This window comes from Musca autumnalis, unplaced genomic scaffold, assembly GCF_047663935.1.
Source record: "Musca autumnalis isolate F117 unplaced genomic scaffold, ASM4766393v1 scaffold_4, whole genome shotgun sequence".
NCBI lineage: Eukaryota > Metazoa > Arthropoda > Insecta > Diptera > Muscidae > Musca > Musca autumnalis.
Genome location: NW_027411977.1, coordinates 133,407,848 through 133,428,160, shown reverse-complemented (window position 1 = coordinate 133,428,160; position 20,313 = coordinate 133,407,848). Strand labels below are relative to the sequence as shown.

General features: G+C 36.4%; 1 protein-coding gene across 1 annotated transcript in view; it reads right to left on the bottom strand.

The window, feature by feature from the left end:
- The window catches only part of LOC141402516 (capon-like protein), a 562,845-nt gene that overhangs the window by 141,650 nt on the left and 400,882 nt on the right, over positions 1–20,313 (bottom strand). The window contains 1 exon segment of the mRNA XM_073983996.1: positions 5,775–5,846. Coding sequence (XP_073840097.1) covers positions 5,775–5,846 — 72 coding nt within the window.

The following is a 20,313-nucleotide window of genomic DNA, read 5'->3' as shown; positions in this document are numbered from 1 at the left end:
TTTTTATCGTAGTAAAAATAAGTAGATTCTTGCAGTTTCTGGAACAGACCAAAGTTGTTAGAACTGTCGTCGTGATGTTGTCTTACATTTCCTGCATATCAAACCACTAAAACTTCTAAACAATTGGTATTATATGAAGTCCAACCATCGAGCTAAAAATAGAATCGGACTGCACACATTGCTATTCTAAAAGTTCCCTTGTCTGTTCTAAATCTGACATAGAATGAAATCAATCAAATCTCGCTTCTTGGAATTTGAAAAAAAAAGTCCGAAACGAAAAGGAACAAGAATCTGAAAATAAAGAAGAAACTACTTTTGGAAAGAAACAATTAAAAATAAATTAATTAAGCATAAATGGTATTTTCCATAAAAAGTCTCTCCTCCCCGTTCGTTACATTTTGTTCTTAGAGATCCCTAAAGCAAGCCGGGTTGTAGATCCCTACATATTTCCGTCACTAAACAAAAGAGTATAAATTACCAAAATGTTGTTATAAAATAACAAAATTATAAAATGAAAGTAATTTACGAAATAAAAATACTTAAAGGAGTGCATTTGGAGTCCATGTCGAAATCTGAACTGGTGATGGGAAGATAATTGAAAAAACCTTTTATAAGATGAAAGAATATCAGTTGCGGAGAACGGAGGAACTAATCTTTTGCGTTGCAGCGGTGGTGATTACATTGCAATTTTGGATGTAAACTTTTGAAAAACTAAACTGATAAATTAATTGTAGTTATTTCATGAATTCGTTTGAATTAATAAAGAGTTTTGTTTTTCATGAAAACCATATTTCAATACAGCATTTCCATTTTCCAAACAATATGAAAATTTCATGCCAAGGGGTTGGTGAAAATGACATGCCAAAGCATTGGTTAAAATGACATGTCAAAGCATGGGTGAAAATGACGTGTCCATTGGTGAAAATGACATGTCAAATCATTGGTGGAAATGACATGTCAAAGCATTGGTGGAAATGACATGTCAACGCATTGGTTAAAATGACATGCTTAGGATCCTGAAAAGAACGTCATCTTTTGGGGTCCACGCTCATATAAAATTCATCGATGAAGATGCTAAAAAGATGACATGCTAGATCACTTGCACCCATGATTGAATGTCATCTTTGGCATCGAACATTTTGCTGGGATCCTTTGCTCCTTCTGGAAATTCGGAGTTAATGTTTAATCTCTTGAACAACAAGAAGTCCCACATTTAATTATGCCAGACATTTTCCTAGGAATTTGAAGTTTGGAACAATTAAGTCTCACTTGTAATTATGCCTGGTAAACCTTTTTCTAGGAGTGTTGGCAGTTGATTTTTTGTAAGTTTGAATCGAATATTTCTGAAGAAATTTGCGGCATTTTGCATTGTTGGATCAAACAATGCCAGGTCAACAAGTTCAGGACTAAGATTAATCATGTTTTTATTTCCTTCTCTGATATTTGTGTGTCAATGTTTTCATATTTCAATAGATTTTCAATGAGGTCTACGTCTTGTTTTGATGCTAAACGTATCGAAGAATCTGAAGAATCATCTGACCTGAAAAGAATTAAGCGTGGCTTCAAGAAAATCGTAACTATGAAATTGCCATTGGTGCTGGACCGCTGTAAGGTGTCCTATAGGAATGTCACTATTATCATTTTGGCTACTGTAGAAACTATCGGAGAGGATCCCTACATATATAAGATCTCTAGAAGCTTTATCTCTGAACAGCGTGAACGCGGTTTTTTGCGTGCATTGGCATAGAAAACTATTACCAGGTATTCTCAAAACAGAGCAGAAAGAACGGTTTGCTGTTCTGATATCATCTGGTATGGGGGTAAAGAACAACTCCTAGGCGTTCCTGAAACTGACAGTAACTCAGGGGAGAAGCAAGACCTAGCAGTGTACAAATGCCTAGAATAACGGCGTCTCACCAGCTCGAGCAGATATTAGGTCGAGAGCTTCTGTACCACCGTACAGACTTATTAGAAAAATTGTTGAGAGAGATATTTTTGACTGCAAGTTTGGAAGCACATCCGGACATCAACCAAACATATTCCAGCGATTTCTATAAGAATAGTATGCGATTGACAAATACGAAAGGCATTCACAAACAAATATGAGATAAAGGAAATAACAAAATGATAAATCATATGTGCTACCTTTGTCCTGAACTTATTGGCCTATGCATATGCAAAATATGCAAATATGCAAAATAAATACAAAATATGACCCTGTTATTGAATTCAGCTTTCTTTGAAACGAATGTTGGTCCAATCAGAATCTTCGTATCTTTGTATATCGTTTTTACAGAATTCGACTTTTTCAAGGAGCGATTTCTCTGGAACCGTCACCACGGCAAAAAATAAAGGAAATCAAAAACTTGTTTGATTACTTTTTGAAAAAACGTCTGATTTCACTCAGAAATCACCTTATATATTATTGATCAGGATAAAATTCTGAGTCGAAATAGTCATGTTCGTCAGTTGTAATCACTCTAGCGTCCGCAATAATTGAGCTAGAATGTCTTAATAATGGAACTTAGCCCACATATAACGATACCTCCCGATTTTCTGTATTTTGAGATTTTTATCTACAATTTTTAACCAAACTTACTGTAATTTGACATTTGAGGTTCTTAGTGATCACAGCACTTCTCCACCAAAACTTTATATATGTTTTGGTAAAGGCCCCATATAACGATACCTCCCTATTTTCAGTATTTTGAGGATTTTAGCTAAAATTTTTAGCCGAAGTAGGTAGCTGTAATTTGACATTTGAGGTTCTCAGTGGGCACGAATCTTCTTCACTTAAAATCAACATAGGTCCATCTTTTGGTATAGCCCCCATATAACGGTACCTCCCGACTTTCGGTATTTTGAGTGTTTTAGCTACAATGTTTAACCAAACTTGCCGTAATTTGACATTTGAGGTTCTAAGAGTTCACAGCACTTTTCTATTAAAAATTGTCAACATAATTCCATGTTTTAATATAGCCCCCATATAATGGTCCCTTCCAAATTTACGTTTTTTAGGATTTTAGATAAAATTTTTAATTATACTTGCTGTAATTTGGAATTAGAGGTTCTTAGTGGCCACAGCACTTCTCCACAAAAAAATTGTTTATATAGGATCATGTTTTGGTATAGGCCCCATATAACCATACCTTCCGATTTTTTAATTTTAAGAGTTTTAGCTAGAATTTTCATCCCAACTAGCTGAAATTTGGCATTTGAAGTTCTCTGTCTTCACGAAACTTTTCCAACAAAAATCGTTAACATGGGCCCATATGTTTTTATAGAATCCATATAACGGTACCTCCCGATTTTTCCTATTTTGTGGATTTTAGTAAAAATTTTATTTTAGCTATAATTTGACATTTGAAGTTCTCAGTGGTACCTCCCGATTTTCGGTATTTTGAGGGTCTTAGCAACATTGTTTGACAGATCTACCCATAATTAGACATTTGAAATTCCTTACAATTACAAAACTTTTCCACCAAAAATTGTCAAGATAGGTCTACCTTCGATATAGACCCGATATAAAAGTATCACCTGGTTAAACACATTTTTTCGATTAGATTAGATAATTTAGGCATTTGGGGTATCCGTGGTCGAAAATGTTTTGCACCTAAAGCTGTGAACAGGAAAGGAAACCAATTATTCCATATTTGTTGAGAATATTTTATGGTTGAGGGTATACATGTTTTTACACGGTTTTAATGGTTTTTACACATCAGAACCAACCCCAGAAATTCACACTTCCACTATAAAAGCATCTACTGTGCTATGGTCCAACGCCCTTTTTATACACTTCACCACTATGTGTGGAGGGTTTTGGTTCAAAAGTTTGTAACACGTAAAAATAATGGTTGTAAGTAAAAAGGTATCAGTGAGCTTTGCCGACGTAGATACAACTTCAGTCATTGGCTGTACAAAAAAAATAAAAATTAAAATTGTTATGGTCGGCCGAGCGAAATTTTAAGTAAGTAATCGTGCTCATCTGTCATTTGAATTGGTGCCTGTGGTGTTTTAAAGCTTTTGATACATTACCTTAGGAAATATGGACTTTTGTTGCACTAGGAACCATGAGAACAATGTGATGCAAAAATTTTCTAACATTTTTGAAATTTTGTGTGCGAGGTTAATGAAAGAGTGTACCATATTCGAACATGATCTATATCTGGATGAAATATTTCGAGAAGCAAATCTTGGACCAAATCTCTGCAGCCAAACAGGCGAAAAGGACTAAACCGACTCTAAATTTTCTGAAACGAATTTCGACCAAATATATGAAACACATTTATATCATATCAAAGTGTTGCTACTCTCGTTAGCTGCAAGACTGACAGTATAATCGACGAGCAGAGTCGATCTGACTATATTTCTTTGTACGTCGAACCTTGTAATCATGCAACAGGTTGCAAATTTTGGTTGTGTCGTCACGAAATTTTTGAGGTCAGAATGGACAAATAATGTCTCTGGGGGAAAAAGTCAATCACATAGTCGGCCTGGTCCGGCTGTAGCCTTTGCTTACTTTTTACTAATATTCAGTAAAGCTGGTTCACTTTCAGACCTAAAAGCTCACTGTAACAATTGCATCATGGCACACAATAATTATTACCTTGACAAATGACAATGGTTATCGTCAATCGTTCGTTATAGTCAATCGTCATGCAGTTGCATTTCGTTGAAACTTTCTTTACTAACTTTAAGCCAATATTTAGGACCTCGAAACAAAATGTTAAACTCAAAAATGGTTTCGTAGGCTTAAACTCAATAAAATAAGATTTTCACTAACGAAGATATGTTTAGTTTAAGTTTATCACAATTTTCCCATTACAAGATTACATTTTACATATTAAATGTCTGCGTTACTATCCGATGTGGTATTAATATAACTTGTTGTCAAGTGATAACAGCAACCTCAATGAAAGTGCTATTGTCATTCAACAATCTGGAAAAAGGATCGAAAGAACAAAAGTCCCAAAGGCTGATATTCTATTCTCTGTAAAAGTATGTTAAACTCAAAAATGGTTTCGTAGGCTTAAACTCAATAAAATAAGATTTTCACTAACGAAGATATGTTTAGTTTAAGTTTATCACAATTTTCCCATTACAAGATTACATTTTACATATTAAATGTCTGCGTTACTATCCGATGTGGTATTAATATAACTTGTTGTCAAGTGATAACAGCAACCTCAATGAAAGTGCTATTGTCATTCAACAATCTGGAAAAAGGATCGAAAGAACAAAAGTCCCAAAGGCTGATATTCTATTCTCTGTAAAAGTATGCCAAAACAAAAGAAAACCAAACATAGATAATACACAAGGAAAATATTTTTCCCTTAAATTGAAGCTATTCAGCAGGATAAGGTTATAAATCAAGGTATGTAATCTCATCTAAACAGGTTCTGTGTATGTTCCTTACACACACACGCACACACACACAAGCGTACATACGTTTTCCATTTATTTATATACGAGTATATTTACCAAAGGTTTTAGCCAATAACTTTGATATTTAAACAGGACACAAAGGTCCTGCATAATTTTGTTGAAAACAAATCCATGAATCGAATTAAGTGAATGCTGTTAAAAAGGTTCAACTGAGAGAAGGAACTGAATAAAATTAAATTCATTCATTGAGTTTATTGGTGGTTGTTGACTATGCATGGTCCCACTAGGTAAGGTTTCAAACAACAACATTGGGATCCTTTTTAGGGTATTTGTATATTATGGCCTTAAGGTAATATTTTATATACAATGAAATTTACAAATAAACTTACCCGAATTCTTCGCATGGCCTGGACAATCTCAGCACGGGTGTTTGGTCGGGGTACCTCCTCCCAGCCAACAAACTGTAAAAGAATTAAAAAGCGGAAAGGGACATTAACATAAATGTATGTATGTAGTTTGTTATGCATTGTGAGATAGCTGAAAATGTATATATGTGTGGTTATGTTTAACAAAGAATTTTGCAAGGGAAATGGATTTCCAAAAATTAAAAACAAACAAAATAAGGGTATAGTTATGAAATTTCCTTTATGATGGATTTAGCCAAAGTTATTTATAATTCCCATATAAAAGTTAATTAAAATGTTAAACGGGGTTGGTTATCACACGAGTGTTGACACTTAACGTAGGTAGAAGTAAAAGTTAGTGTTTGCTTACAAATAGCAAAGTTATAAAGTAATCAGCAAAGATGTGAAAGTAAAGAGAGAGTAAGTGCGTGTAACTTGACGAATTTCACAATTATAGAAGAACACCTACGACGAAAGAACTGCAGAGTTCCTTTTTAATAAGATTGTATAACCCATCCAAGGTCTACACAAGGTCGACCACTTAGACTCCTTTTGGCAACACACGAAATATATTGTGATTTGAATTTCTTCGTTTTTTTAAATCACAATAATATTACATCAAACATAATAATCAGGTGGCCTTCTTGGGCGACCTTGTGTAGGCCTAGAACCCACTCCTATAAACAAACATCCTAATAGAAAAAACAAATAAAAACAAAAAAAAACCCTATAAAGCTGGGCCATAATCTGTATCTGGAATGTTATCAATATAATTTTTCCGCAAACATCCCAAATGGGACAAGGGAGACTTCTCTCATATCAATGAATGCACCCCTATTCATATTAAGCTCAATGATATGGGACCTACAGTTTATCGCCGAGTCTGATCGGCGTGTCCACTTATAGAGAAGTTTTACATGGCTGAAAAACTCAGGAAATGTCGGGATTACTGAGGGATATTTTGCCACCGTTGAAAATTTGATGTTGCTTGGCCGGGGAATCGAACCCACAACCTTCAGCGTGCAAGGCGGGTGTGCATACCATTGCACCATGGTGGAACCCATGAAATGTTAGACCTCTTTAATGTGTAGATGCATTTTGGTAGCTGGCGGATGTACTTGTAATTATTATGCTATTATAGCTGCCATTAAACGAAATATGAGCTAGGTATTGAATTTAGGGCGAATCGTTGAATACCGATTCGATTCACTCCGGTGGGTGAGAAAAATGGCCACAGTCGATATAAAAGCAAAGTTCTTTAACATCAGGATCATTCATATACGGCCGCGCCCCGACCGAAAAAAAATATGAACAGACCAAGGATATATGTATTCTACGAGCGTCTAGAGAAAGAGGGTATGACCGCTGTCCATGCCATGACATTAAGATTGTTCAAGGAGATTTTAATGTTATAGATGGTCTCACGGTCAGCAATTTCAGCTTTCATGAGGTAACATCGGAATAAGTTCGATATTGCTGCTGCAAAAAACAGGTAGTGAGCAGCACCAGGTTGCAAACCCTCGAAATACACAAGGCAACGTGGATGTCACAAGATGGAAGAACCAAAAACCAGATTGATCATGTTCTGATAGACATTCATCAATCTAACGTCCGAGCGATTCTAACATTGATTCGGACCATTTTCTTGTAGCAGGTAAAGTCATGAAGGATGTCATGAAGCTGCAAAAACAACAGATGGCACATGCCTTTTCCGTTCAACATACTACAGTGGTATTCACTAAAAGGGCGTAACGGGTTTAATGACCCAGCCTAACAGGTTGTTACCAGCACCTCGGTCACATGGGACCGAAACTGGAAGTAACTCGGTTACAAGATCCAACCAGATGTCTCTTTTCTGATATCCTAGGTGGAGTAGAGAATTGAGTACCCATCTCTCCACACCATCACAGACCTTTTACGATCTTGTAGGGGGCATTTTCACGCAAAAATACGTTGCCGTTCGCCAGCTGCAAAGCGGAGGAAGTTGATAGGGCCCGCTCCCAGCAGTGAGAAAGGTACTACCATGTAATTGTAATGATTAAACTGCTCCATCATTGTAACACTTCTGTAACATTCTCCCTATTCACTGATTGTGCCCAACTTATCGCGCACTGGGCGACCCGTCCCGATTTGTATGGAATTAAAACTGGTATTAGAGTCAACTACGAAGCCGGACAGGCGGCTTTTTTCTGGTGAAAGATACAACTCATCCCCCTAACAAGAGGGAAGTGAAATCAATACAGTGGATTTTCTAATTGGTGCCTACGAGATAGAAGCTGAAAGCTCTGTGGAGTGCAACTACTCTCTAAGAACTATCTAGGAAAGGCGCACTCGCCGACGCATGCACCATGCTTTAGCCGTGAAGGCGTCCTACATGTAAAACTTCTTGGCAAATACCCATGCCATTGTTAAAATCGCATTTTTCGAAAGTGTGACCTACAAAAAAAACCAAATCAGCCGCGTCTGACCCACAGTGGGCGGCTTGCTGGTCTGACTCCAGGAGGGGCGGCCGTTATACACACTTTTGCCCTTATGGGCATTAAAGCACATCACTTAATATCTATTGATCCCCTAATCTGATAGTTGTAGTATTTTGCAACTTGTTTAAGTGGAGTGAAATCTTATTGAAATTGCTTCTAGGCTAATACTGCACCTGCCTCCGTCCTATTAAAACCCAAGAAGTCTCGAGAAAGCTCTCAGTTCTATCGCCTAAAAGGTGGATGTGAATGACCCGGCTTGCCTGGATAATAGGGGACTGCCTCTGAACGAAGTTTGTCATAAGGATTCTGCGTCAACCCTCGCATGGCCTTCCTTCTTGCATAGACAACCATGGGACCGTAAAATGTAACTGCACATCGGTTTGTACTGAAATAAAGGCTTCAAGTTTGGACCCAATTACAATGAATACCATCAAGTCCCTGTATCGATGCTAAAACTAAAACTGAACACAGTGGTGCAATGGTATGCACACCCACCTTGCACGCTGAAGGTCGTGGGTTCGATTGAGTACTTTCAGTCAGGTAAAACTTCTCTACAAGTTGTGTCTTAAGACACGAACTCCCATGTCATTGAGCTAATATGAATCGGGGTGTACTCATTGATATGAGAGAAGTCTACCTTGTCCCGTCTGGGATATTTGTGGAACAATTATCATTAGCATCAAATATTGCCGGCGATTAAGATACCCAAAAACCAATCCAAAACGATGGCACTGAATGTTTACCACCTAGCCATAGTTAGGTCGTGCAGCAATAAATCGGCTGAAGAACAACAAGCTAGGAGGAGCTGATGGGCAGCCTGGCGAACTGTTAAAGGCCGGTGGTGCCATACTGATAAGAAGGAATGCATGCTCAACAATTGGAACCTCAGTCTGCTATGTCCTGTCCACAAGAAAGGTGACACGACGATTTGTGTCAACTACAGAGCCATTCGTCTCCTACATATTGCACATAAAGTGTGTGTTATGGCCAATGGAATAATTCGGACATACCAGTGCGTCCTAAGACCTGGCATATCTACTATAGATCAAATCTGTACTCTACGAGAAATCCCAGGTAGACTCCTTGATAAACAGTTCGAAACTTACCACTTGTTTCTTGACTATAAGGCTTTCTTCGATAGCTCAGTAAGGTCAAAGTTGTCGCATTTGAGTTTGGCGTTCCTGGAAAGAACCTCTCAAAGCTTTTTACTATCAAACGAGGTTTCAGACAAGGTGGCAGTCTATCTTGTAATCTTGCTGGAACAGCCAAAAAATGTATCTAAAATCTTCAAAATACCTAAAATCGGAAGGTACCGTTTTATGGGGGCTATAACATGCCATGGACCAATGTTCACAATTTTTGGTGGAGAAGTTTTTTGACCAATGGGAACCTCAAAATTCAAACAACGGGTAGTTCAGTCAAATATGTAGCGGTTATGTGAACCACTAGATACTGCAAATGTTACATTACAGCCAGTTCCGTAAATAATCTAGCAAAATCCCTCAAAATACCTAAAATCGGGAGGTACAGTTATATAAGGACTATACCAAAAAATGGACACACGTTGAACATTTTTAGGAGAGAAGTTTTGTGACCACTTGAAGCCTTAAAAGTCGAATTCCAAGTAGTTCGGTAAACACAAAAAACAAGTAAAAATGTATCCGTCGGCTTTGCCGACAGAGATATACCCTCAGCCTGTGTGAAATGAAACGTCCATCTATTAACAATATCGAATCTACGGATTACGGATTTTGTAGCCCTTTTTGAATTTTGCCGACAAAATATATATTTGGTTTGAAGTTCAAAAGTGTTTCGAAGGGTGGACTTGAAGGCATGAACCGACAGAGTCCATTTTGAAAGTGCATCTTATTTTGGGATTCATTCCATTTTATGGATTTTGTGCCCACCACTCATTTCAGTTGGTCACCGTATAACTTCGAGGTCGCCTTAACAGGACCGTATTACTATGAGGTTTCGGGCAACGACGCCAGGAAGCATGGGCTTGCCCACGAAAAACATAAAGCCTCTTAAACAGGACCACAAAGAATAACATCGGTATAATTGTCCAAAGGTTCTTCGAACAAACTGCGCTTAAACAAAAATTTTGAAGTTTTGTGGAGGAGGTACCCTAAGGAGAAGACCGATTTCTGAAGTAAAACTACATTTAGACAAAATATTAGAAGATCCAACGTTTGGACGGTTGCTTCGTTCAGCGGATATAGCGCGTACTATTGTGTTGACGTTTTTTAACTTTTGGGGGTGGGGGATGTACCAGAAGGTGCGCACCGATAATGCCAATCTTCAAACTTAAACTTAGTTTGGATTAAATATTACGAAGGCCAAATTTTGCACCGAATCGTCTGATCCGTTCGAGAGTTATCGTGCGCTCCAACCATAGGACCATAGGGGACTTTTACAACTTTCTGGTTACTTTCTCAGTAAGTATGGACATGCCCTTATAAAATTTGTACCTTCGTAATACAAGTCTCAAATCAAATTTTCTGAACATTTTCCAACTTTTGTGGGGGAGGTACCTAAAGGAGTGGACCGATATGGCCCATTTTCGAACTTAAACTAAGTTTGGACAAAATATTACGAAAGCCAAATTTTGGATCAAATAGGCGCATCCGTTCAAAAGTTAACGTGCGTACCAGCCAGACAGAGAAAAATTCTATATTCCCTCGTTAGCATAAATGCTGAGGGTATAAATATCTCAAAATTCTCAAAAAAAAACAAACAAATCGGGGGTACTGTTATAAAGGGACTATACCAAAACATAGACCCACGTTGGCAAACGTGCATCTATGTCGACAATCCTTGTTGGAGAAGTTATGTGACTACTAAGAACACTAAATTCCAAATTGTAGCTAAATACGGTCTGAAAATTTTGGTACCGTTATATGGGGGCTTTTCCAAAACGTGAACATATGTCCACAATTTAGTTCGAGAAGTTTTGTGGCCATTAGGAGCAAAAAATACATGAAACCGGGCGTTACCATTAGACGAAGGCTATTATTGAAAAACTTGGACCTATGTCCATAATTTTTGTTGGGGAAGTTATGTGACCAGCAGGAACTCAAAATGCCAAGTTATAGCTAATTCGATCTGAAAATGTAGCTAAAAACTCTAAATTATTTGAAACCGGGTTGTATCGTTAAATTGTGGCTTTTCCAGAACGTGGACCGATATAGCCCATTTTCGAACTTGATCTGCATGTAAAGAAAATATGCTTACGTTGGGTTGATCCTGTTAATATGATAGCCATTTGAGTATTCGCTACAAGGGAGGCGTAGGAAAATCTATCATTTCCTCTCCTCATCAATCACAATATTAAGCGATTTGTGACAAAAATTCTCAAACATCCCTCAAAATTTTGCCAATACATAACTAACTAGAAAAACATTAAATTCATTCCTTACGATAAAATGCGGTTTACTTTATTAAGCTTTTGAAAAAAAAAAAAACTCCAAAAGATTGTGTGATGCACGAAGGATATAGAAATGATTAAGAAACGATAAAAGAAAAAAAACAACGTCTACAACTCATTCGAAGGAAAACAACATCTACCATCAATCTTTAGCAAAAATGAAAAAAATGGCTTCAGAACAAAAGGTTTCACTTTAACAACAACAACACCAAACCAATCAAAAGTAAAACAATAGGCGGGAAAAGAAAATGAAAAAATCAATCAAATATGCTTTCCTTTTTGTGCAGACCTGGCCTATTCTTTTGTATTTTCCTACTGAAACAATGAACAAATCTTGGGATTAAGACAACTGAACATCAACCAAGGTAATCAATTGTGTTTTTTTCATCTTCTTTGTTTCCTTCATGGGTTTCATCAAAAATCCTTTCACCAAGAGTGTCGGGAAACACAGAGGCGTTAAGTGGTACAACAATGGCGCGTTTCAATTCGAATGATTCGTTCATTCATTCAATGAATTCATTCACTGTGAAGGATTTGAGAATTCTTTCTTTTGGCAAACAAAAAAAATTGGCATTTCAAATGTTGAACAAAAAGGCTCAAGTGTTCAAGTCACAGGCAGTGAATCCTTGGCGATGATTTACTGCTGCCGTTCATTGTCAAGAAAAAAGGGGGAGGACTAAGCAAGAGGGCATTCACACTTTCTCTATTAAACGAATGACTACATCATGTTGTTATGGAATTTGGGATTACATTTCAAATGTTAGAAATTTAGAACATCTATCAATGGAATATTTTTGTGTGACATTTAGGATTTGTGGCAATGAAAGCAACTAAGAGTTTGATATCTTATTTAAAAGCAATATCATGGAATAAATTTCCATTTGCTCTTTAAACAAGAGGGTTACAAATTATTATTATATTGTATAGGACTTATACGAGATTCTACTGTATACAAGTTCTCATTTTATGCTACAATGACATGTCATTGTCAACATTGTGGAGTTTGTTCTTTGTGAAAACTAAAGTCTCACACTAAATACCTTTTTAAAATTCCAAAAATAATCTAGCAAATGTTTAGAACTTTACATTACTCGTTACAATTAGATTATGAAGCGTTTACGGTAAGATGCCTTTGTAATAAAAAACAAGTAAAAGTGTTTAGTTCGACAGGGCCGAACTTTTTATACACCATTAAGTATTATGCAAATTAACAAAATAAAATAAATTGGAAGTTCAAAATACATGAAATCGGGTGGTCCATGTCAACAATTTTAGTTGGTTTTGTGACCGCCCGAATCCTCAAATATCAAGAAAAATCTAATTCAGTCGGAAAACTTCACAATACTTGAAATCGATTTGGACCAAAAATATTGGTACAAAACAATTATTAGATAATAGTGACTTCAAAATGCCTAATGTCGGCCGAAACTTTTATATGTGGCCATTTCAAAATGTGGAGGTGTTTTTTGACCACTATGAATCCTAAATGCCAAATTACAGATAATCAGGTCTGCAAATTTAGCTAAAACCCCCAAAATATCCAAAATCGGTAGATACAGTTATATGGAGTAAGGCCAAAGCATGGACCTATGTTGACAATTTTTAATAGAGAATTTTTGTGACTGCAGGGAGTCTCAAATGTCAACATAGTTCAAATAAAAAATGAAGTGAAAACCCTCAAAATATCGAAAATCGGGAGGTACTGTTATATAGGTTCTATACAAAAACATGGACCTATGTTGTCAATATGTAGTAAACAAGTTTTTTGACCACTGGGAACCTCAAATGTCAAATTAGAGGTAGTTCGGTCAATGAATGTAAATTTTCAAAGTGACGAAGATCGGGTATACCTATACTGATATTTTTTTGTGAAATTAATCAAATGTCAAATTAAAGCTAGTTCTGTTAAAAATTGTAGCTAACATCCGCAAAATGCCGAAAATCGGATGCCGTTATATGGGTCATATGTCAAAACATAAGCATATATTGAAAATTTTTAGTGAAAAAGTTTTGTGGTCACTAGGAATCTCAAATGCAAAATTACAGGAAGTTCGGTTAAAAAATTTGTGTAAACTCAAAATATCTAAACTCGAAATGCACCTTTATATAGGGGCTATAACAAAACATGGACCTATGTTGAAAATTTTTGGCGGAGAAGTTTCATAACTTCAGGCAACCTCAAAAGTCAAAATACGTAGCCAACGGTTTAGTATCTGTGGACCAGAAACAGAGAAAATAGGATAAAGGTCCCAGTTGCTTTGTTATTTTGACCTTTAAGAACCGTCTATACAGAGTTCATATGTTCTAGAAAGATGTTTATTGGGATCTGAGGTACGTTTCTGAAGTTGGTTGTTTGCTTCAAATTTGATCGGTTTGATAGCTGCAGACCAAAACCCGAGAAAAATTTTTAAAATAAATTTGACCTTGGCGATTTTGACCTTGCAGATGAAGTTTGATGGATTATTTTACATTAAAACCTCAAACGGAGGCCAACAACCGCGAAAGTTGATGAGATAGGGAAAACCGGCGAGACACGTGTCTTTTATTTTTTGGTCTTCTATCACGCTTCTGTGTCAGAATATGGTTAATAATTTTCGTTTTGCACAGTGTTATAAAAGGGTAAACCTTGACTTCAACCATGTTAAGTTTTCAAAATTTCATTTCGGCTACTTGGCTCCCTGCTGGACTTGAACATGCGAACTTCTGATTGTTACCCAAACACACTACACTTACATGGGACCACCAATTTTTGGTCAGTTTGCTAACAATAAAATTGTTGCCGACGGTGAGCATTGAACACATGACTCTCTGTGTCAACGTACTAATTACTGAGTAATGAGTAAAGTAAGTAGCTTTATCTTGTAAGACTATATCGGTTCACTCCTTGGGATACCTTTCACATAAAATTTCAAAAATTCTTGCAGAAGTGCAGATTAAGGTCATGTCTCCTATAGTTTCGAATTGGTTCGAATAATTCGAATAATGGCTCAAAAGCTTAGAAAACCTTGCCGAGACAAACTAAAATGACTTATGGGCACGAATACTTTTTTGGCAATAATTAACGCATCATAAAATTTATTCCAAACGAACGGAGAGTGTTCCAAGAAGGTCTATATCGGCCAACACTTTCGGGTGACTCCCTCACAAAAGTTATAAATGTTCGCTTAATAACAGTTTAGGGCTGTTCGGGATTGGTTGATTTTTGTTAGCTTTCAAACGTAATCGTAAAGGGTGTTTTTTTAAGCCCGATAGAACTTGAAATTGTAAAAAATAACACAAAAAATTAAATTGTAATCAAAAAATTTTTTTATTCGAAAGATCAATACGTGACATTAACATTTGAAAATGATTTCGGGCATATGGGCACCGCGGCTGTTCTTGACGAAGTGCATTCTGGACGTCCAATTTTTGGCCACTTTTTCGAACACTGCTGGCCGTATGTCACGAATAACACGAACAATGCTGGCCTCCAAGGCATCAATTGTTGATGGTTTATCAGCATAAACCAGTGACTTCACGTAGCCCCACAGGAAATAATCGAGAGGTGTCAAATCGCACGACCTTGGAGGCCAATTGACAGGTCCACTTCTCGAAATCAACTTATCGCAAAATTTTGATTTCAATAAGTCGATGGTTGCGTTCGCCGTATGGCACGTAGCGCCATCCTGTTGAAACCACATCTCCTCCGGATCAATGTCATCCATATTTTCAAACAAAAAATCATTGATCATGGTGCGGTAACGATCTCCATTGACCGTAACGCGAGCTCCGGCCTCATTTTTGAAGAAATAAGGTCCGATGATGCCACCAGCGTGAAAACCGCACCATACGGTGCATTTTTCTGGATGTAATGGAGTCTGTAGGGTCTCTTGTGGATTGGTCTCACTCCATATGCGGCAATTTTGCTTATTAACAAACCCGTTAAGCCAAAAATGCGCCTCATCGCTGAACACAATTTTGCGATAAAACAAATGACGAAGTCGTCTATAAGTTGCGCGAATCGACGACTGATTTTCAAAGTAAATTTGGATAATTTCGTAGCGTTGTTCAAGCGTGAGTCTATTCATGATGATTTGTCAGAGTATACTGAAACAAATAAAAAAATGTCATCAAAATTTAATTTTTTGTGTTACATTTTACAATTTAAAGTTCTATTTAGCTTAAAAAAACACCCCTTATAAAAAGCTCTAAAAATCCTACGATCACCAACATAAATAGCTGCTGATCCCGATAATCGAAAGGAGTGACTGACATTGATTAATCTAACCCTTGCACATCGTTATACATCTCTCAAATATACATCAAGTTCATAGAAGGTCTATATATTTTGGACAAGACCTTCATGGACCTACGAGGAAATTTTCGAAACTATGCCTAACTGCAGTTTGAGAATTTGCTTTGAAGTTTTCATCAAGGGCAGTCCTTGTGTTTCTGTTTACAACGATATAATTTTTGTTTTCATCTTTTCTAACATTATAACCCAAAAGCTCACAAAATCCTACGGTGACTAACTACTGTGGCTGTTTGGCACTATTACTATAGAAAGGGATGACTCCAAAAATTGGATCCACATTCAAGATGGGCTATGGACAACAACATTATATATAAAATGACCACGATATGACCCAATATTTAGGGCCGCTCCTTCAAAGTTAATTCTTATTTCAATGCTATAATTTTATTCTGCGTAGACTGTGTTCAATAAGTCTGTCAGTGGTAAAATTAGGTCCACTATTTATGATACCTACCCTTCAACGCCAACAAAATTACGCTGAAAACTTCCAAAACTTATTTTTTCATCTACGAAAATGCTATATATTTCTAGAACAAGAGATCTGTTTTAGAACGTTTAGAGATGGTTTAATCTTTAAGTATTTGAAAGTAATACGAAAAATATCTTTTTTTAAGATTCGTACAACCACAATACTATTACTACTTCTCTTGTTACCTTTTTTATTCAATTAACAACACAGACAAATATGTATTTCTCATTGCGGTACTGTTCAGTGTTACGTTTTTGCAATGTCTTCTATCATGGTTTATGTTTTCTTTGGCATCTTGACATTGATTGAAATAAACCGTTAATAGATGGTGATGAATTGGAAATATACGTAAATTCTCTCATTCGATTGTATCCAATTTGTTTTACGTTTACAATGCCACTTTGATTAATTATTTAAAACGGAAATTGTTTAAATCGTTTTCAGTTTTCAAATGAATTGTTTGATGAAGATACTTTCGTACATGAAGAAATTAATGTTAGCCTTAAAATATTAATAATGTACTTTTGGTATCGAGAACATACTTCACTGACAATTAATTTGAAGCAGTATCATCTACATTAAACACATAATAGGATTTGGTTTAATAACTGCTTAAAAATGTTGATACGTACACTTTTAACTTATCCAACTTTGAGCAAATTTTCAGAAAATGTTTGAGTATCGATAAAATACAACTAACAGGGAATTTTTAATTTTTTATCTGTAACCATAGATGTTAAATCTTAGTTACAATGGGGCGTAGTTGCAATGCAAATTTTACTTCAATTCCTAGTAATAATTATTCACACAATGGACTGCTTTTTTCACAATCTGTGTTATTTGTAAAGCTTTTCTAACAAATATTTTATTCTTCAATATTTCCAGCCAAAATAACCTATTTGCTAATACCGCACGTTTTGCTATACAGAAAAGTGGACATGTATTGAGAGAGATGATTGCCACGTGTACTTCGTAAATTATATGGCCTATGGATAATTACGTCCTGTCGTTTATTCTAATTTCATCACGTACTGAATATAAATAAATTATTTTTTTCGAATAATAATCAAAAATGGACCCATTAATACTTAGTGGTATATCGTTGGCACATTTACCGCCGCTATTTAGATGACACAATTTTAATTTATGGATTGTTTTGTTGTTAGTGTATATGTTTTGCGGGTTTTATTTTAAACACACATTATAGGTACATACATATCACGGAATATGATTTATTGGTAGAAAAGCAATCAAATTATTTTTAAAATGTTAATAAATTTTTAGATGTCTATTTAAATATTATGAACAATTTAGTTTTAATATTACGAACATTAGTTGTATTTTTTTTTTCTGAATATTGCCTTAGATATGGTGGATCATTTTGACGAGAAAATTAGAGAAACTGTTATAAAAAGTTATTCAATCTCGTCCAAACATCCCAGATTAGTAAAGAGAAGACAAATAAGTGGTCTAGCATGCTGTTTGAAAATTCATTCATACTAAACTCTTGAAAGAGGTTACTTTTGAAATTAATTTATCGTTAGAGTCGAGTTTATTGCCCAATGATTTTTTTGCAAGTGAAAAAGGAAAGCCGAAGATTCGAACCCACACAACGACTATTGTGTGACATGTTTCGCTGTTGGCAGCAGCTCATCGGACATATCGCCTGTGGAGTGGCTTCTCTGTCATCGAACTTTTCATTTCTTAAATGCAAGTTGTTTTTTACAGTGATGAGCTTTATTCTCATTCAACCTGTATGACTTTCCACGATAAATGCATTTTTAGCTTAGCCTTCGGTAGCTAAGGGTTTGGCTCAGAACGCCAACACGCCGTGACAACACTTCTTTCATATGGCTTGAAATACATTTGAAGATATGGGGCTGTTGAAGGGATCGTTATAGTCGCCCTGTTTGTTTCTTTTTAGAAACAAACTGAAAATCTGATAAACTGGACATTTTTAAGATAGAGCTTTATAATTTGGTACAGAAGCTTCTATTACTCTTAGGATGTTTGGGCTATATCGGCCCACGTTTAGATATAGCCCCCATAGAACGGTACCAACCGATTTTCAGTACTCTGAAGTTTTTAGCCTCATTATCACACCGAAATAGCTAAAATTTGGCACTTAGTCTTCGTTGGGAGTATTAAACTTTCTTTCAGAAATTTGTCGGTATAGGTCCACGCCTTCATATAGCCCCCATAGAGCGGTACCTCCCGATTTATGGTATTTTGAAGGTTGTGACCACAATAATCCACCGAAATAGCTAAAATTTGGCACTTAGTCTTCGTTGGGAGTATTAAACTTTCTTTCAGAAATTTGTCGGTATAGGTCCACGCCTTAGTATAGCCGTCATAGAACGGTACCAACCGATTTTCGGTACTCTGAAGGTTTTAGCCTCATTATCACACCGAAATGGCTGAAATTTGGTACTTAGTCTTCGTTGGGGGTGTTAAGCTTTCCCCCAGAAATTTGCTGGTATAGGTACACGTCTTCATAAAGCCCCCATAGAACGGTACCTCCCGATTTTCGGTATAATGGAGGTTGTGACCACAATAATCCACCGAAATGGCTGAAATGTGGTACTTGGTATTCATTTGGGATGTTAAACGTTCCATATGAAATTTGTCGGTATAGGTCCACGCCTTAGTATAGCCCCCATAGAACGGTACCTCCCTATTTTCGGCATTTTGAAGGTTTTATCCTCATTATCACACCGAAATGGCTGAAATTTGGTACTTAGTCTTCGTTGGGGGTGTTAAGCTTTCCCCCAGAAATTTGCTGGTATAGGTACACGTCTTCATAAAGCCCCCATAGAACGGTACCTCCCGATTTTCGGTATAATGGAGGTTGTGACCACAATAATCCACCGAAATGGCTGAAATGTGGTACTTGGTATTCATTTGGGATGTTAAACGTGCCATATGAAATTTGTCGGTATATTTCCACGCCTTCATATAGCCCCCATAGAATGGTACACCCCGATTTTCGGTATTTTTATGGTTGTGGCCACAACAACCCACTGAAATGGCTGAAATTTGGTATTTAGTCTTTGTTGGAGATAAAAGCCTTTCTCAATGAAATTCGTCGGTATAGGTCCACGTTTCCATAGCCCCCATAGAAAGTCAATATCCAATCGAAATACCAAAATGTGTTATTTAGTCTTCCATGGGCTATATTCCAGAAGAGAATTATCAGTATAGATCCGCGGGTCCCTATATACCCCTTAGAAGCGTACCTCTTGATTTTCGGTAGTTTGAAGGTTTTACCGAAATATCTTAATTTGGTATTTAGTCTTCTTTGAATCTAAAAAAGTTCCGCCAGAAGTTTGTACGTATAGATCGACGTTTTGATATAGCCCCCATGGAACGGTACCTTTCCAATTTCGGTATTTTGAACTTTAGCCACATTAATTTACCGAAATTGCTCAAATTTGGTGTTTTGTCTTCTTCATAAAAGAAAGGAAACTAATTGTTCCATTTTACTTCAATACAACTCGTGGTGGAGGGTATAAAAAGTTCGGCCTGGGTAAACGAGACCAAGTAGACATGGATTTTAAAGATTTCTGGGAACCACCAAAGAGAGCAAATAGACGTGGATTTTTAAAGATTTTTGGGAACTACAAAAGAGCCCAAAAAGACTTGGATTTTTAAGATTTTTGAAAACCACCGAAGAGGTTAAATAGACGTGAATTTTTAACGTTTTTAGGAACAACCGAATAGGCCAAATATACGTGTTTTTTAAAGATTGTTGGAATCCACCAATGAGACATTTTTAAAAATTTTCAGGAACCACCAAAAAGGACAAATAGAAGTGAATTGTTAAAGATTTTTAGGAACATCTTTGTGTTTATTTT